Here is an 18,776-nt window from a genome sequence, read left to right on the forward strand (position 1 = left end):
AGTTATGGCGTTGTAAGTTGCATCAGCTGCATTATTAATCGACCCAAAAAGACATAATTAATCGATTGTCTCCTTGTTTTAAGCATGGCAGAGTACAGAGTTTATCTCAGAGCCCTGTATTTCCCCCCTAAATTGTAGAGGTTCACTGCTGTGATGCTGTGTCTACTCTCCAGTTCCTACAGTACGCAACATCCTACAGCCGACTGGATGAGTGGATGACTGAGCATGAGCCCAGCTGTACCTGATCTTTTTTATTTCAGGCTGTATTGCCAATGTTCCAGCAAAACTACCGTTGACAACAACATGATAAGTTGATTTGCAATTAGTCGATTCATCATACGAGGAACTTTCTCAACAGCTTGGGGAATTAGAGCTCAAAATGGCCAAAGTAGCGTGCCTGTTTTTTCTTTATAAATCTTGATATAGTAGGGACGTCACCTTGGATGATTATCTGGCCATCTTCCATATAAATAGCACCATCCGCGTATTTCAATTCTTCCAGCCGATGGGTCACCCATAATGCGGCGACCTCCCCATCAGCAACTAGAGAGTTCCTTACTGCCTTTATCACACCCATCTGCAATTGCAGAAAACGGAGATTAGAGCACTCATGGTAATAGGACTGCCACTAACTGCATAATAGACACAGCAAAATGATTACCAAATGCAAACTCTTTCATCAGATCGTTTGGCATAAATGGTTACAGTGCAAGTAGCCGTACCTTATATAAGGCATGATGATAAACAAAGTACTGGAAGGAACATGAAAGGGAGAGCAATGCAGCACTCACTGAATCATGAAACCCAGAAAATGAAGGTCGGTACCTGGTCATGTTCATCTAAGAATGTTGTCAGCTCGTCCAGCAGTAATACTTTGGATGCTTCAGCTAAAGCACCAGCAATTGCAACTCTCTGCTTCTGCCCACCACTCAGGGTTTGGATTGGCCTCTGTTTTGGATGAAGGATGTTTATGAACCATGTGAAGATATTAGATTATAATCCAGAAGGTGGATTTCAGTTGCCTACTTGAGAGTAGCTCAACATCCCGACAGCATCTAAAGATTTTGACACCCTTGACCTGACCTCATCTAATGGAAGGTTGAGCTTACCAAGACCAAATGCAACATCAGATTCCACTGTAGGCATCACAACCTGCGTACAAAAGGTTAGAACTCAACAGGTAGTAGATACTGAGAAATACATTGTTTTTGCATATAAGGAAATGGCACATGCAATCTAGAAATGTCTTTTGTACATCCTACAACACATTTGATTCCAATGCATGCATTGAGTGATCAACATAAATGTATGGTTTGTCAAGGAAACGGAAGGTCACAGAGTTTTATGTATAGTAGCCCTAGGCCATAGGCAAGATTTGGTTCAAAATGACCCTTATGCATGTAATGTTCCGAACAAAGAAGGCTATTCAGGAACACAAAACTAGATTCACAAGTGATGGCCCTTTTTTTTCCCTTGCATGATTAAAGAATACGTCTATCATGAAGACTTCTTAGTTCTTACCAGTGACCTCACCATATTATAATCAGTCACACGACGCACTAATGCTAGAAAACAAAGCTCTGAGTAATTATTGTGTGAATTTTGGTGCTCCGGTAGGAGATGCATACAAAAGCTTTTATGTGACAAATTGGCTGTGTCTATGACATAGTTCTCAACCACATGGTTACTCGTCCAATACAAAACAAAATAGCCAAGAGATGCTCAGAGTTTAACGCGTAAGCTGATACAGGGTACACTGGAATCAATAGATGTTATATGAGAACTTGTGTCAACACTACTTCAGATTTCTTTAAATGTAGTGTGAACATTTCGAAACTATTAGCAAATTAAAAGTCACCACCTGGTGATCAGGATTTTGGAAGACGTAGCTGCATGGCCCATTTATATACACAGTACCAGCCGATGGATTTAGAAAACCTGCTAAAACCTGGAAAAGCATGCTGTTAGTATTTATTTCCAGTGACACTAATAGGAAATTGATAAGCAACATTCTCAAAGGCCCGCTGCCTATTATTACCTTCCATTAGTTATAGTAGGAATATTAGGATTTGAAAAGGCCTTTAGAGGTACGCTTTGACCACCTATTTTTCTTACAATATATCATCAATTGCAGCAAAATTAATGCCATTTTAAAGGTATTTGAAATATGATTCTATTCGTATTTATACACTAAGCATGCATGTAATTTGACTATTTGTTGGTCAAAATTTAGGAAGCTTGACTTCATAAAATTATAGACGCCTACTACAAACAAACACAAGTAATTATGAATGAGCACAATGCAAGTAGCAAACAAATTTACAAAGGCAAGAACATAAGGTATCTTGTAAAACCAATTCATGTCCATGCCTTCAACATGAGATCCTTTTTTAAAATTATAATGAACTCACCAAAATTATATTATGGCACAAAAAAGGGTACAAATTAACCTTGCCTAACTGCCATTCATTGCTCGAGCAATATCATATTCATATCTACCAAGTAAGTTGGGCACTGCGCACATCAGAATATCCAACACTTATCTAGTATAACATATTCGCTGTTGAATCGTAGTAATACATAACCTGTTATATCGCTTAAGTCGGAGAGATTCAGTTCTGAGCCCAATTCTCAGCGCTCTATGAATAAAATGAAAACACGATATGGTGTCTCCTAGTTCAGAGGAGGAACCTTGAGCAGGGTGGACTTGCCACAGCCGTTGGGGCCGAGGAGCATCCAGAGCTGCCCGGGCGGCACGTGGAGGGAGCAGCCCTTGAGCACCGGCAGAACCCGCCCCCGCCGCGTCGTCACCGAGAGCCCGACGTCGCGGCCCTCGATGGCCGGCGCGGCAGGCGGAGGGGAGGCCGAGGCACGCGCCCGTAGGCTTCGACGATGAGGAGCCTCCAGGATGGGTCGAACGTTGGTGGGGGAGGAGGACGCGGAGGGGCAGCAGCGGAGGGGTCCGCCGACGCTGGCGGCGAGGCCGTGCGCCATCTCGGCATGCGGAGAACAGAGGGATGAGTGCCTGGAAGGCTGGAAGGGCCCGATCTGTCAGGTCTTTCGTTGAGAGATGGGCTGGGCCAACGTGGGCCGGTGGCTCACTGTTGCGCGAAGAAGCCCACGAGGTCTGATCGAGTCACTTTCCAAATTGGTGAAGTGGCAAAACCGTCGTGAATGAGATTTTTATTAAAAAGAAGGACCTCCTGAATGAGATTTTTTTTGAACGGAAAGGGCACGAGAGTGTGCCTATTCATTGATATAGAGGGAATACAACCGTCGGAGCGGTCAAGTGCTTAAAAGAAAAAGGAACGGCAAAAAAACGGCAAAAACGGCGTATGGGGTCGTAGCGTTGTGATTACGGTAACAGGGCCGCTAGGTCTCTTGCTCCCGCTGTGATCCACATATTGGCTGAGGACTTTATCTTTGCCAGCAGTTGCGTTGTCGATGAGCCCTTGTGGCGGAAGACACGTGAGTTTCGCTCAATCCATAGCTCCCACATAACCAGCAGGGTTAGGCTTCTATACGCTTTACGTGGGGTCCCTGGTGTTGAGTTGATGCCAAGCCACCAGTCGATGGCCTTTGTGCTGTGGTTCCATTGCTCCGGTTGCAGGTTACCTTGTGATAGCCATTGGCCTATGAGTTTCCAAACCTGCTTTGTGTATCTGCATTCAGCTAGTAGGTGATGCGCCGTCTCCATCATGCAGCGGCATAGGGTGCAGGTGGGAGTATAGTCCCAGCCCCGCTGTGCTAGTCTGTCCGAGGTCCAGACCCTGTTTTGGAGGATGAGCCAGGCGAAAATTTTGCATTTTGCCGGTGCCCAAGTTTGCCACACTGTTGCCAGATCTGGCGTTCTGATGCTCCCTAGTAATTGGGCCCTGTATGCTGAAGCTGAGGTGTATTGACCGCTGTTGGTGAATTTCCATGTAATTGCGTCCTCTTGGTCCGGATTGAGCTGGTATCGTTGGATTAGGGGCCATAATGTGACGAATTCGCGGAGAAGAGAGGTTGTGAAGCCTGTTCTGTGCTGTAAGTCTCTAATCCAGTTGTTATGGTGGAAGGCCTCCCGTACTGTCTTCTTTTTCCTTTTGGTTTTCGCGTAGAGATGTGGAGCGATGTCCTTTGGTCGTCTCCCTGCGACCCATGCATCTAGCCAGAAGCGTGTGTTGGCTCCATTGCCGAGTGTGATCGTCGTACATGCCGCAAAAAGGAGTCTATCTTTTTCGTCACAGGGTGTATCTGTTCCGATCCACTTCTTTTCCGGGGAAGCCCATGCATGCCATAGCCATCTCAGTCGAAGCGCTCTTGCAAACTTGTGAAGGTCGAGGATTCCGACGCCGCCATGTTTTTTCGGAAGAGTTGTCCTCGTCCAGTTGATTTTGCATTTGCCGCCAGTAAGTTCTTTGTCCCCTGCCCATAGGAAGCGTTTCCTGATTTTATCAATGTCTTCTAGTACCTCCTTGGGCGTTCTTAGGGCCGTCAGCGTGTAGATGGGTTGTGAGGATAGCACAGATTTGGTGAGACATAATCTGCCAGCATGCGTGAGATTTCTGCCCTTCCATTTTGAGAGTTTGCTCGCCACCTTGTCGATCAGAGGCTGGAAGTCAATGCGACGTAGACGGTCGACCGTTAGTGGGAGGCCAAGGTATTTTATTGGGAAGTTCCTCCTTGCAACCGGGAGGTCACTGAGGAGCTCCTGGAAGGTATCGTTTGAGCAGCTGATCGGTGTGACACTCGTTTTTTGGATGTTCGTATTGAGACCCGTCGCTTCTCCGAATTTTTGGAGGAGAGTCTTCAAGTTTGTGATGTCCCGTATGGAAGGTTTGACAAAGATCACGGCATCATCGGCGTACATGGATGTTCTCATAACTGTTGCACGGTTGTTGAGTTTTTGCAGCAGTTTCTTCTCCGTGGCCGCTGATAGCAGGTATTGTAGAGGGTCAATTGCAAGGATGAAGAGGAGCGGCGAGAGAGGGTCGCCCTGGCGGAGTCCTCTTCCATGTTGTATGTGGTCCAGCGGAAATCCATTGAGGGAGACTCGTGATGTTGACGTAGTGAGGATTGCCGCGATCCAGTCTCTCCATTTTGGTGGGAATCCTCTGTGTTGCATCAGGGTGAGGAGGTAGTCCCAGCGTACCGAGTCGAAAGCCTTGGATATGTCAAGCTTCATGAGCAAGGTCGGTTGCTTACGTCTGTGGAAGCGGCGTGCTAGGTGCTGGACGTATAAGAAATTATCGTGGATGCTTCGTCCTTTTATGAAGGCGCTTTGGCAGGGTGAGACAAGTTTGTGCATGAGAGGAGCTAGTCGCAGAGCCAGGGTCTTTGTTATAATCTTCGCTATGGCATGTATGAGGCTAATGGGTCTGTAGTCTGCGATGCACTCCGCCCCTTCCTTTTTGGGTATTAGGATAATTGTGGCTTTATTGAGGAGGTTGAGATCGGCGCAGCGGGAGTTAAAAAAGGAGGATACCGCCGCCATGAGGTCATTTTTGATAGTCTCCCAACAGGTGGTGAAGAAGAGGCCTGTGAAGCCATCTGGACCAGGCGCTTTGTTTTTTGGCATCTGGGAGACGGCCTGTCGGATCTCCTCTTCAGTGAAGGGGTTGTCGAGCGTTGATAGGTCGACTGTCGGGAGAGCAAGGGCTGGCCAGTTGAGGTCGAGCGTCCGACGTGGCGGATCCTGCATGACCTTTTGGAAATGATCTTGAACGATCAGTAGTTTGTCATTATGGGTAAGTGCCCAGCCGTTGTTGTCGCGGCGTAACTTCTGAATGTAGTTTTTCCTTCTTCTGCCATTAGCTTTAAGGTGAAAAAAACTTGTGTTGGCATCTCCTTCTTTGAGATAAGTTACTCTGGAACATTGCTTTTTCCTGGCTTTTTCTATGACGGTCCACCCCATGAGCCTCTGTTTCAGTTTGCCCCGTAGTAGTGTTTCTGTCGAAGATAACTCGCGTGTATCCTGGGCTTCGTCTAGCCGTAAAATCACCTCCTGAGCCATGTGTATCTTCATTCGTGTATCTGAAAGCATTGATCTGCTCCAGTGTCGTAGCGCCTGCGACGTGATATAAAGTTTATGTCCCAGTCTATGAAAAGGTTCCGTGTGATGGGTCGGTGTGTTCCAGGCCGTGGAAACAATTTCTTGGAAATGTGGTAGCCGTACCCAGAAATTTTCAAATTTGAAGGTTGCAGGTCGGCGTATATCAGCGTGGTTAGTTAGTAGCAGGGGGCAGTGATCCGAGTGGGATGAAGATAGCGCGTGTAATAGGCTATTGTCGAATCGGAGATCCCAATTTTGATTACAGAAGATGCGGTCTAGGCGGATTAAAGTTGGCGTTCTTCGTTCATTACTCCACGTGTATTTCCTGTTTTGCAGGTTGATTTCCTTTAAGCCGCAGTAATTGATGGTGTTTCTGAAGCTATTCATGAGCCGCCGGTTGATGTTGGTGTTATTTTTATCTCTTGCCCGGTAGATTAAATTGAAGTCCCCAAGGATTATCCACTTGGTGTCGTCGGAGGGTTTAAGAGATCGCATGTGTCGTAGAAAGGATTCTTTCTCGTGACGTCTGGCCGGGCCGTATACCGTAGTGAGCGTAAAGGTGGTCATGCAGTGACGAATGGTGACCTCTGCCGTTATGGAGAAACGGCCAGTGGTTATGTTTTGAAGCTGTACTGCCGTATCGTCCCAGAGAAGGAGGATTCCTCCTCTCGTACCTGCCGCCGGTTTGTATGCGAAGTTGTCTAATTTGTTGGCGCCCAGAAAGGAGGCCAGACTCGAGTCGATGGATTGTAGTTTAGTTTCTTGCAAGCATGCAATTTGGCACGGTGTCGATCTCATGAAGTCATGCACTGTTAGACAACGGGCTGGTGCGTTTAGGCCCCGTATGTTCCATGATAGGATAGCCAGATTGTCGTATGTCATGGGGCAGATGTTGGGCGCGCGGGGTGTAGTGTATGACGGTGATCGTCGCAAGTTAAAGCGGTATCATATGTGTAGACGGATTCGATGACGGTTGTTGACGTGCGGTTGACGTAGGCGGTCGGGCCTCCTAGCTTTAGGGAGGTGCGCAGGTTCGTGGTACATGGAAATGCCCGAAGGTCGAAGCCAGCAGGGCATGGAAATGTAGGAGCCCGAAGGTCGCAGCCAGCAGGGCGTGGAAAGGTAGAAGCCCGAAGGTCGCAGCCAGCAGGGCTTTGCAGTACTGATACAAATAAGAGGATAACTGTCATGTAGTAACGATAGACGCAGGTAGACGTTCTTTTCGGGCCGAGTCGCGGACACCCATTAATCAAGCTGTGGTTCCGCCGCAGCCGTGCCCGCGTGGTGCAAGAGCGCATCTTCTATCATGTCCGCCCCAACGTCGTCCAATTCAAATATGGTCGTCAGGGCTGCCACAACGGTCTCCGGAAGAGGGCCCTGGAACATGGACAGGAAGTCGCGAAGGACCTCGTCAATGGGAGTTAGCTCTTCGCTGGTTAGTCCCAGTTTCTTGCATAGGTTTCTTTGTGCCTTTTCAGTCGCCGGCATGGTTGGCTTCTTTGCGAGTCGTGCACTTCTTCGGACAGCCTTCATATCGAAGGTGCGACGCTGTCGTTGGCGATGCGTTCCGGGTTCCTGGAGTAATGACGGGGGTGGGATACAGAAGAGGGAATCCATCACACTCAGGTCAGGATCCCCCTCCCTTACATTGCACGGTGGATCTCTTTGGGCGCCGGGGGGAGTGAGGCCCAAGTCAGTGGGCCTTCCCTGGCTCACCTCCTGGCAGGTCGCGTGGGCAGTTTGCCCGGACCCCGGGCCGGCCTGTGACGCCCCGTGGGCCGATGAGGGAGATGCTCCGTCCAGGGCGGTGTGGGCCGCGGGCTTCCCCTTCCCCGTGTCCCCAAGGTTGTCGTGCGGCCCAGGGGAGGAGAAGGCCCGATGGCCCAGCTGTGTCTGTGAGGGAGGTGACCCAGGTAAGGCGAGGTGGCCCGCGGAGCCCCCCCCCAGCATCCAGCCATCGGAGCGGCTGGAGCTCAGCCCAGGCGACGTGGGCCGCTGGCCCAGCTGAGGGGTGTGCTGCAACGCTGCCACAGGGGAGAGCGGCCCAACCAAGGAGCCGGCGGCGCGGTCGATGGCCGTGGCGCCAGGCCCCTCCTCGACGTCCGCCGCGGATGGCGCTGGAAGGAGTGCCACCCGCTGCAGCGCTGCCCCGGTGGGCAGCGGCCCTTCGTTGAAGACGGCGTCGCGGGCCGTCATGGATCGCCTCTGTTTGGTGCCGACGAACATGGCGTCGAGGGCTTGTTCAACTGCCGCCACCGTCGGCGGTGGTGGCGCCGGGAGCAGCGCCGCCCGCAGAGTGTCGAAGACTCGGGGCAGAGGTATCGTTGCGGACCAGGCCTTTTCCCCGGAGGAGTTGTCCTCGGAGTCGAGCCGGTCGGCGATGGCGGCGAATTTGCGGATGAAATCGTCGGCGTCAGTTCCCCTGTTTCTATCCTTCAAAGCAAAATCGTTAGCTGGTGATGTTACCTGGACGTTCCCCGTCAGTGCCGACGCTTGAGCTTGGAAAAGGGCCCGCAGGTGAGATGGGCTGAAGTTGCTCTGTTCCCGGGCGTGGTGATGTCCTTGCGGCGGCGCGTAGTTGCGGCGGGGCGGGGATCTGGTGCGTTCCCGGCGTCCCGAAGGTGCGCAGCCCCAATAGGCGTCGCCAAACTTGCGCCCGTGACCCGGATGGTTGTAGTCGTGGTGCACGTCGTCGTCGTCATCGTCGTCCTCCCCGCGCCGTGGCGGCCAGGTGAAGCCCTGCTTACAGGTCGACTTGTCCGCCCGGTGTTTGTTGCGGTTCCCGTCGACTTGGCGATGTTGTCGTTCCCGCCCCTGGCCGCCGACAGCCGCGCCTCCGTCGCCGGGAGCTCCGCGGCCGCCGCCTGCGGCCCCGGAGGAGCCGGCTCCTCCGCGGCGGTGGGCAGTCAATCTTCCATCTTCATGGTCGTCGCGGTTCCGTTGCTCAGGTTCCCGCGGCGGTCGCGGCAGCCGAGCCGGGAACCGAGAGCGCGCGTCCGGAGGGGCGCCATCCACCAACCCATAGCGCCATTCGTACCGGCGATGAATTGGGGTGATGTTCTCCGGGTTGGTGACGGCGTGCTCCAGGTTGCGCGCCGCCGCCGTGTAATCTTCCAGGAGGGGCATGTGTATGAATACTTCATAACGTGCTCCTTGCTGCCAAGAAGTGGGGGGAGGTTCGGCCGAAACAGAGAAAGCAGAGGATTTGGTCGCCGGACTGTGAACGAAGGCGAGCCATACCTTCTTCGGGATGTCGCTGGGGTCGACCGTCCATGCCCAGAGCTCGATGTGGCGTGAGTCCGCCGGCTGGACGAGATCGGTGACGATGTTCTGGAGCGCGCATTTGTTGCCGATGACGCGCTCGACGATCTCCGGCGTCCACGCATGGCTCGGGATTCCGTCGAGGCAGAGCCGTACTCTGTAGAAGATGCGGAAGCCGAGGGCGTGGGTGAGGCTACGCCATGGTCGGAGGCAGATGTCGATGCCGCCACCGGTGAAGCGTCCGCGTCGCCGTGCCTCCGCCGCCTGGGTCTCATTGTCGAAGCGGATGAGGTATGGCTCCGGTTGATGTAGGGTGACGCTGACCTCGCCCTGGCGTAGCCGAAGTTCCCTGCTGAGCAGCCCCGCGATGTCCCGTGCGCCGGCATCCGGCGGCAGATGTAGCGCCCATGGGACGAGGGCACAGGCCTCCCAATCTCGAGCGTCGTGGGCGAGGTGGAAGGAGTCGGAGACGAAGACCGTCTCGACCTCCGGGCGCGTATGCGGGTCACCGATGGCCATCGCGTTGGAGGTCTTGCGGCTTGACGGCGGGAGGGGAGCGGCCGAGGAGGGTGGAAAGCACGGCGCTTTGGTGGCCGGGGCGTTGCGCGAGTTGGTGGATGGGCGAGGCACAGCGAAGGTGGGGTGGTGGCTGGTGTAGGCGCGGTGGCGGGGTGCGGCGGTAGGGGCGGTCCTTTCCTTGCAAACTCTCTCCTTGTGGCCGGAGCGCCGGCAGCGGAAGCAGCGCACCGGGTCACGGCAGAGTGCGGCCCGGTGGTCGGGTGCGAGGCAGATGAAGCAGCGTCCCTCTGTCACGCGGTTGAAGTCACGGAGAGCAGCGGTGGGTGGCTTCCTTGAAGAGGCCTTGTACTGACGGTCACCTCCGCCATCCCGTCGCGGCAGCTCGGGCGGCGCGCGCAGCCGCGTCCTGCGGCGCGTCACCGGCTGCCACTCCCGAGACGGCTGACGCGGCTGGATCTCCGGTGGCGTGGCACGTTTGATTCGGGTAGCGGCTGACGTCGTGGAGGATTGAATGCGCCGTATTGCCGTCGTGTCGCCGGAGTTACTGCTTCCGCCTCTGACAGGGGGGAGAGGGCCTTCAATGTAGCGTCGCGCGAGCGGAGTAGGAGGGGAGTTGAATCTCCCCCCCCTGACCGCCTCCGCGTAGGATGGTCTTTTGCCAGGTTGGCTCTCTGGAAGCAGATCCGTGGTCGGGGGTCGAAGATCCGGTGGGGAGCTGCGCAGATCCGGGGATTCCGGCACCCAAACGTCGCCGACGGGCGCCGGTCTGCCATGGCGGGGTGGCGGAGGCGGGGAAGGGGAGAAGAACTGCTCCCAGGACGAGCGGGCGCGCGGGGAGGTAGGTGGTAGGGGACACAGCAGCTTGGGGTCTTGGCGGCAGGGGGGTGGGGGTCCGCGGCGGAGGGGCAGGGGTGGGCGGTGGTCGGTCAGCGCCGGCGCGGGGCGGAGCGACGGGGAGGGGGCGAGGTAGGGGGCCATCCTTGAACGGTGTTCTCCCTGAATGAGATTTTGCTCATGTGTTGCGTGACTTGTGTGTACTTGGCGAGTTTCACATAAAATATGTACTTCCTCTCTTGTACTACTTGACACCAGCGTGTCATAGTAGTATGTATTGCTTACTGCAGCTGTCTATTGTTATTTTCAAAATTGATGTCCTCGGACTGTTGAAGGCCTTCGTCATTTCCTATCATTCCTATTTTACCGTGCATGATGATTGATTTAACAAAATTACGGGTTTTATCCATCTTAATGTGAGAGCACGCTATGTGATGGCCTGATCCCTGATGTTACAGAAAGATTGATGTCACGTGCAAAGAGGCTGGTAACCCTTTTCGCTTTGATCTTTTCGTGCATTTGATCTTCTATTTTTCTCCAACATCGATACCGATAGAGCACATATCTGCTTCGAAAAACAGTACAGTTGATGGTAAAAAAATATATATAGTACAATTGGATTTAGCTTTGGAAGAAAGCTTTGTCCTTTTTCCTCACAATCAGTCAGCAAGCAGTTCGCGTCCACATGTCCATCCTCCGAGAATCCGTGTGGAAACGATAAGATATTTGGTTCCCGGCTGGCCCGCGGTTCAATGCACTCGGCCGCCGTTTTGCCGTGCAGCCAGGTCCGTACCAAAGATTTTGACCCCTGCGCAAAACATAAAATAAAATTCTATTTTGAACAATACAAATAAACTAAAATATATTTAGATTTCATTATAGAACTATGTAGGTAACTGTGTCGGTTGCTGACGCATGAAAGGAGATTTACCAACATCAGATAGGAGTAATGGACTAATTAAGTATTGTTTTCCTAGGTTTATTTTGTGATTAAGTGTGTCACCAATTGCTGATTAGAAGACCTCTAATTTTTTATGGCCCTGCGCGGTTGCGGCTGTTGCGCCATGCAATCAACGGGCCTGCGTGCAGCGCCCGGCCGTCCCGGGCTCCCGTCGCAGTACACATCTCTGCCCTGCCCGCCGTGTACGCACACGCGGGTGTACTACCACATACCCTCCCCGTCTCTCCCTCTCGTCGCGTCGTACTGCACGCCGTCGCGCCGCCTATATAGGCAGCCGAGGGCGGCACGCTCCGGCCGACGCGCGCTACAGCACAGCACCTCCCCAATCCCCACACTCTCACGCGTCGACAGAGAGGGCACAGCACGCGTGAGGTCGCCATGGACATGGGGGGAGGGCACGACATGGGCGGCATGACGTCCCCGCCGATGCACATGCGGTACACCCACATGACCTTCTTCTGGGGCAAGGACTCGGAGATCCTCTTCACGGGGTGGCCCGGCGCCAACGGCGGCATGTACGCGCTGGCGCTCGTGGCCGTCTTCGCGCTCGCGTTCGTCCTCGAGTTCATGGGCTCCCGAAGGCTGGACTCGCTCCTCCCCGCCGCCGCGGCCGGGACCGGGAACGTTGGCAAGCGCGCGGCGGCCGGGGCGGCGCGCGCCGCGGTGTACGCGGTGCGCGTGGGCGGGGCTTACCTGCTCATGCTCGCGCTCATGTCGTTCAACGGCGGCGTGCTCCTCGTGGCCGTCGCGGGGCACGCGGCGGGGTTCCTGGCGTTCAAGGCCGGCCTGTTCGGCGACGGGCGGGCGCAGGTGGAGGACCGGTGCAACAAGGAGGAGGTCGCGCCGGCCGCGTGCTGCTAGTAGGTTCGCTTCGACGGCGGCGGCGCCGGTGGTGATCGGTGGGTCTGTTCTTCTAGCGTTGTTCGTGCGTGTTCGATTCGTGTGTGTCCCGCGTGCGATTGACTGAATCCATGTTGCTGTGCTGTTTAGCTGAATCTCCGATGGTGGTTGGGAGTTGTGTAGCACCTGAATGGCTGAATCTTGAACTGAAAGGTTAAAATTCCCGTGATGACTGATGAACTGTGAATCTGTGCTCCGTCGGAAAAAAAGATATATCTCTTGGCTGTATCTTCTTCACACGCCATACTCGATTTATGGTTGGGAAGTTGTGCCTTCTTGAATCCATACCATATCCGGCTCTTCTTTTTCTTTTTCTTTTTTTGCAGCAGCAGAGCATGTGCGCGTTCATGCAGGCTGTGTCCTTGTCCTACTTTCGCTTGAGCTTGTCTGCGTGCATAACAGCTCAAACCAAAATGGCTTGTCTGCATGTGTGCATCAGCCATTAGTAGTAACCGTTGTATTGATGGCCTGCAGCTGCAGTACACCATCTTAACACTTCGACTTCTCGCGTGGTTATTTGCTCTTAGGTTTACTTTTTTTTTTGTTTTGGACGGCGCCAATAATTTGTTCTGTTAAACAAAATGGGCAGCCTCAACACCCCGCTCTCTCACGCCAGAATTTGCATGCGGCGAAATTTTCGAAAGGACGGGTGAACAAGAATTTTACCTTGCTCTGCTTTCCTCGCCACTTTGAACAAGACCAAACGTTATTTACTGCATGGAAATGATCTTTCCATCGGCAATTCTTGCATGTCACCGGAACTATATCCACGGATGCTATTTAGACGGTGAGCTTGAACTATCACAGCAGAAAAACGCGAGGGCGCGCACATCACAATCACGTCGCGCGACGCAATTTTAAAGCTCGTTTGGTAGGACTGTGGTTGTGGCTTCTTCAGTGAAGTAGCTTTTTTTCTCTCCGGTTGAAAAAACGTTTGATAAAACAACTACTCTTGTTTAAAATGAATAGAAAGGTGAAATATCCATAATACCCTAATTTTTTCTTTTTTCTTTTATTCCTTTTATTTTTTTCTTTTTCCTTTTTTCTCTTTCTATTATTTTTCTTATCCACTCCTCCGGTCTTCCTCCTTTTTTCTAATCTACTCCTCCCGTCTTCCTTATCCGTTCTCTTCCCCGTGCTCCTCCTCGCCTGCTGCCGCACTGCCCCCGCCTCCCGCCTCCCACCTCGCCGGCCCGCCCCCACCTCCCGCCATCCCACCTCCTGCCTGGCTGCTGGCCGCTGCCTCGCCTGGCTGCGGGCCCTCCCTCAAGGGCAAAGGTGGGAAATGAGGAGGAGAAGCAGCGGGAAGCCCGTTTTTTTGGCTCCTCCTCCCCCTTCCGGCTCCTCTCAGCGGATTTCGTGAGGCTTCACCGACGAAGCTGTTTTGCATCAGTCCATTTGGCAGGGCTTCAGCTTCTGCTGGTGGAGAAGTCGTAGCCGAAGCCTTGCTAAAGAGGGCCTTAATCTGCTATACTAGCGTGCCATAGTGTGGTGATGAATTCCTATGCAAATTGCGCAGCTAATGATCGGTCGTGATTCAGAATTAAAATCCTAGTGCTGCACCGCATCCTAATAGTTACATCAACAGCTAGGTGTATCTCCCAACGCCCGCGTCGCTCCCGTCGTGAGTGACACGAGCAGACGCCACCGTGCGGCCACCTCCCCTTCCTCCACCTTCCCACGACCGCATCGCTGCCCGAGCCAGCCGTCGGAAGCTCGCGCGGCTTGCAAGGACGACGACGGCGGGACGCCCTTCGTCTCCTCCTCATTCCTTGGCGGCTGCGGCCGCCGGGGCTGCCGGAGGGGGCCGCCATGAGGCGGCACGCGATGGGGCCGGAGAGGCCGGATCCGATGCCCACGACGCCGGATCCGCCGTCTGGAGCGGTGGCGGCAGTCTCGCCCGCGCGGGCTAACACCTTCTCCCCGGCGTGGCCTGGGGCTGCGCGCGGAGCCGGCGAGGGCCTCGAGACCGGGGGCGGGGTCGGCGTCTGGGCGAGGTGGGGTATGTGGCTACACGCGCGGGCGCGTGCGTGACTCGTGCCGGTGCAACGGCGCGGTGGCGGGCAGGCGGCCACCCTGGCCTCCTGCCGGACGACAGCGGCGAGAGGCATCGGGCAGGAGGAGCCACGACAAGGGCGGACAACCGGCGCTGCTGAGAGCGTTGGCAAGGGAGCGGGAGCAGGTATCCATCAAGTGGTCAGGCGAAGGCGGCGGCAGCCTAGGTGAAGACGGCGGGGGGTGGATGCGGCGGCGCGGCTCGGAGCGGCGGGCTGGCGTGGAGGTGCGCTAGTGATTTCCGAGCGCGGACTCGGCGGTGTGGAGCGGTGACAGCGAGCAGGCTAGGCGCGCAGCGGCAGGCGGTGACAGCGGCAGCTCAGGGCCGACAAGGGTAGTGGTGAGCCATTGTCACGGTAAGTTTTTGTGTCTGCGCACATGGTACTGCTGAGATTCCGACGGCGGCAAGGTGGAGGCAAAGTTATTGGAGTAGCTCTATGGCACCATGTCATCCGCGACGGCAAAAGCAAGTCAATCCTTCGTGTGGAGTCCAGCGGCGGAACTGGTGAGGCCCTCGTTCGCTTTAAGGTGATGTGTCCGAGGAGTGGTGTGCGGCGGCGGATGTGTCACATCGGATATTCGGATGCTAATTAGGAGGACTAAACATGAGCTAATTACAAAACTAATTGCGGAACCCCTAGGCTAAATCGCGAGATGAATCTATTAAGCCTAATTAATCCATCATTAGCAAATGTTTACTGTAGCACCATATTATCAAATCATAGACTAATTAGGCTTAATGGATTCGTCTCGCAATTTAGCCTAGGGGTTATGAAATTTGTTTTGTAATTAGCCTATGTTTAATACTCCTAATTAGTGTTCAAACATTCGATGTGACAGGAGCTAAAATTTAGTCGTGGATCCAAACCCCCCCTAAATCTTGAGCGTCACGCAGAAAAGAAATCCACATTATGACCTTGTTTAGTTGGCCAATTTAGGAGATGCAAAATTACTGTGCCAGCACTGTAGCACACTGTAGCGTTTCGTTTGTATTTGTGAATTATTGTCCAAATATTGACTAATTAGGCTCAAAAGATTCGTCTCGCAAAGTACAACTGTCGTTGTCAAGATTTGCGGATCAAGACTTAGACTAGTAAATTTCTTTTATGCGCGTAAAGCTTCAGATGGTGGCGTGGGAGACACGGATTAGACTGGTTCGGGCAAAGGAAGCCCTACGTCCAGTATCGTGGATGCTCGTATTGCCCACGCGGGGTTTTGTAGTAGGGGTTACAGATCAACGAGAGAGGGACTGGTCTCAAGTCTCTTTATGCTTGTGCTCTCAGGGAGCGTATTGGTGTGCTGTGGCTTGTGGGAGAAGAAGCCCCCCCTCCCTCCGGCCCTGGGTTCCTCCTTTTATATCGCAAGGGGGTGGCCGGAGTTACAGCTGGGATCGGGCGAAGAGGACCGTAAAGTGTAAACGTAGTACGGTAAAAAATACGGCAGGAAGGGAGGAACAAGTTCCTAGGCGCCCGACGCCTCCGCCGGTCCCTGACGAGCGCCGGCTTGCATGCTAGAAGGGGAGGCGGCCGTGTGCCAACTGTCGTCGCCCCCTACAGATAGCTCCTTTGGCATTCGTAGGCGTCGGGGTATGATGAAGGCGTTTCGTCGTCTTCTCGGTGTCCGTTGGGGAGGACGGTGGATGCTGTGGTTCTGATGATGGCTCCTGGAGAGAGGGCGTCACATCCTTGTTGCCGGGCGCGCGGGACCCGAGGGCGCGCGGGGCCCGAGGACAGGCCAGTCTCTCCTTCGCTCCGGTCGGCGCAGGCCATGAGTACCCTGCGGCGAATGGAAGCGAGCCGCCAGCACTGTAGCTTGTACAGTGTGGTCGTGCATGGGTACTTGCGGTGGGTTGCGTGAGGAGCGCGGTCATCCTTCCCTCTGCCAGGCCTGCGGCGCATTTATGGCGAAGCCGACGGGGGGGACCCACAGGATTTTGTTTATCTTGCCCACCTGGTCCGCATCCGAGGGGGAAGCCTGCCCTGGGGGCCCTAGCGAGCCTGACCCCTGCGCTTGGGGTCGGACGAGGCGGAACCTTGTGGCGAGGGGTCGGGCGCCTCCGACCCCGAGGCCGCAGTCGGACGAGGCGGAAGCCTCGTGGATGGAGGTCGGGCGTTCCCGACCCTGAGGGCGCGGTCGGGCGAGGCGGAGCTCTCATTATGCTTAGGTGGGCCCGGGCTTTCGCGTCTGCTCCTTTAAGCGGTATTTAGGGGATCGTTAATATTTCCCCCCAACAACAACAAAACTGTGCAATTAGTTTTTAATTTTGTCTACATTTAATACTCCATGCATGTACCGCAAGTTTGATATGATGGTGAATCTTCTTTTTGTATAGTGTCAAAATTAGAAGTTGGGGGTAACTAAACATGGCCTATATTACCAAGTAACCTTCCGGGATAACGTATACAGCACGGCTGCATTTGGGTTTCATCTTCAGAAGACTGTGCTACCTCTGTGCTACGTACGATGAGGCCAGAAATTCGACGCCCGCGTTCTAACGTCATGTGTGACAGTTCCATCTGCTATTAGGCGTACCATGGGTTGCTTGTTTTCACGGATTAAAGTTTAGTTCCTATCACATTAAATATTTAGATACTAATTAGAAGGATTAAATATTAGCTAATTATAAAACCAACTGCACAGATGGAGGCTAATTCGCGAGACGAATGTATTAAGCCTAATTAGTCCATGATTTGACAATATAATGCAACATTAAATATGTGCTAATCATGAATTAATTAGGTTTAATTGATTCATTTCGTGAATTAGCTTCCATCTGTGCATTGATTTTATAATTAATCTATATTTAATACTTCTAATTAGTATCTAAACATTTTTTTTTAAACGAACCTGGCAGGAGAGCTGCAGATTATATTAAAAAGAAGGAATCCAGACTGGATAAATACAATGGATCAAAAATGAAATGAGGCAAAATTGAGTTAGGAAAATAAAACAACACTGTGAACTCAGTCGCAATCAGCATCGCGCCAGTAGAGCGGAGAGATGTTTCACTCCCGCCATAATCCACACGGTGGCCTCGTCTTTGATCCTCTCGAAAATCATGTTGACAGTAGACTCCTTGCTGTTAAATATTCTCATATTCCTTTCCCTTCAGATTGTCCATGTAACTAGCATAATCAAAGTTCGCATGCCTCTCTTAGAGCAGAAATTTGTTTCCGCTCTCATCGACCACCAATGGTGCAGCGTATCGGCCTGTTGCCAAGCCCTCGGGTGGATTGCTGGCGCCGACAACCAGTCCACCACCATGGTCTAGATTCTTATTGTAACCCGGCATTCGGCGAAGAGGTGTAGCGCCGATTCTTGTGATCTCCGACATAGTGGGCAGGTAGCTTGATTTGACCATCCCCTTTTGTGAAGTCTGTCAGCAGTCCAAAGGCGATTTTGGATTGCGAGCCAGGAGAAGGTTTTGCAGCTTTTGGGAGCCCATATTTTTCAAATCAAGCTGTCAAAGTTGGTGGATGCTGAACCAATGAACTGTGCGTCGTAAGCGGATTTTGCGGAGTAGTTACCATCTGCAGTAAGCTTCCAAGTGATATCATCTTGGACACTCGGGCGCAGGGCTACCTGTTGTACGACTTGCCATAGAAGGACGTATTCTCGGAAGTGTTGCACAGAGAATCTACTGTGGTGTATGTTGATGTCCCGGATCCAAGTTCGGTTGTGAAGCGCGTCACGTAAACTCCTATTCTTCCTTTTTGAAATGGAGAAAATACTTGGCGCTATGTCCTTTGGCCTTTGGCCTTGAACCCAGGCGCTATTCCAAAACGAAGTCTTTGCTCCATCGCCTACGACAATGTGTGTACATGCCGCAAATAATTTCCTATCTGTGTTATTATACGGAACCTCAGAGCCTACCCAAAGCTTGTCTTCCGCTTTCCACTTGTGCCACAACCATCTGAGCCTCAGTCCTCTTGCAAACTTGTAGATGTTTAAAATACCTACTCCCTCCAATCTTGTCGGTCGGGCGGACCTTCGCCAATTCACTTTGCATTTTCCCCCTGTTAATGTCGCCGCCCTTGCCCAAAAGAACTTCTTGCGCCTTGCGTCAATTTCCTTCATCACCTCTTTGGGGGCCTCCATTGCCGATAGGAGGTATACCGCCTGTGATGTTAATACTGATTTCGTGAGTGCTAGACGGCCCGCCATAGTCACAGTCCTTGCATTCCACGCAGTGAGTTTGTAGGTCGCCTTGTC

The 18,776-nt window shown here is 53.0% G+C and overlaps 2 protein-coding genes across 3 annotated transcripts; one reads left to right on the forward strand and one right to left on the reverse strand.

Moving 5' to 3' along the window:
- Window positions 1–54: 54 nt before the first annotated feature.
- LOC117859282 (ABC transporter I family member 10) lies at window positions 55–3,032 on the reverse strand. Of its 2 annotated transcripts, none has more exons than XM_034742493.2 (5): window positions 2,692–3,032; window positions 1,862–1,948; window positions 1,084–1,152; window positions 826–948; window positions 55–577 (listed from the first exon to the last, which is right to left on the reverse strand). In XM_034742493.2, the coding sequence occupies exons 1-5, from the start codon at window positions 2,992–2,994 to the stop codon at window positions 368–370; spliced, it is 792 nt and encodes a 263-aa protein (XP_034598384.1). In that variant the 5' UTR covers window positions 2,995–3,032; the 3' UTR covers window positions 55–367. The 2 variants fall into 2 exon arrangements, with proteins under 2 accessions (XP_034598384.1, XP_034598383.1); XM_034742492.2 differs by having other exon boundaries at window positions 1,027–1,152; window positions 2,692–3,028.
- Window positions 3,033–11,791: 8,759 nt separating this feature from the next.
- LOC117855355 (copper transporter 1) lies at window positions 11,792–12,678 on the forward strand. The gene has a single exon (XM_034737690.2). The coding sequence runs from the start codon at window positions 11,988–11,990 to the stop codon at window positions 12,468–12,470; it is 483 nt and encodes a 160-aa protein (XP_034593581.1). The 5' UTR covers window positions 11,792–11,987; the 3' UTR covers window positions 12,471–12,678.
- Window positions 12,679–18,776: the final 6,098 nt, after the last annotated feature.

The sequence above is a fragment of the Setaria viridis genome, chromosome 5 (genome assembly GCF_005286985.2).
Source record: "Setaria viridis chromosome 5, Setaria_viridis_v4.0, whole genome shotgun sequence".
Lineage (NCBI taxonomy): Eukaryota > Viridiplantae > Streptophyta > Magnoliopsida > Poales > Poaceae > Setaria > Setaria viridis.

Bases quoted from the DNA above. Each gene is read 5' to 3' on its own strand.
- LOC117859282 (XM_034742492.2), bottom strand. From the start codon at position 2,994: ATGGCGCACGGCCTCGCCGCCAGCGTCGGCGGACCCCTCCGCTGCTGC. The intron at 1,949-2,691 runs GTTCCTCCTCTG...ATGCTTTTCCAG, and splicing joins GCAAGTCCACCCTGCTCAAG to GTTTTAGCAGGTTTTCTAAA. The intron at 1,153-1,861 runs GTGGTGACTTTT...TTTTGTACGCAG, and splicing joins TCCAAAATCCTGATCACCAG to GTTGTGATGCCTACAGTGGA.
- LOC117855355 (XM_034737690.2), top strand. From the start codon at position 11,988: ATGGACATGGGGGGAGGGCACGACATGGGCGGCATGACGTCCCCGCCG.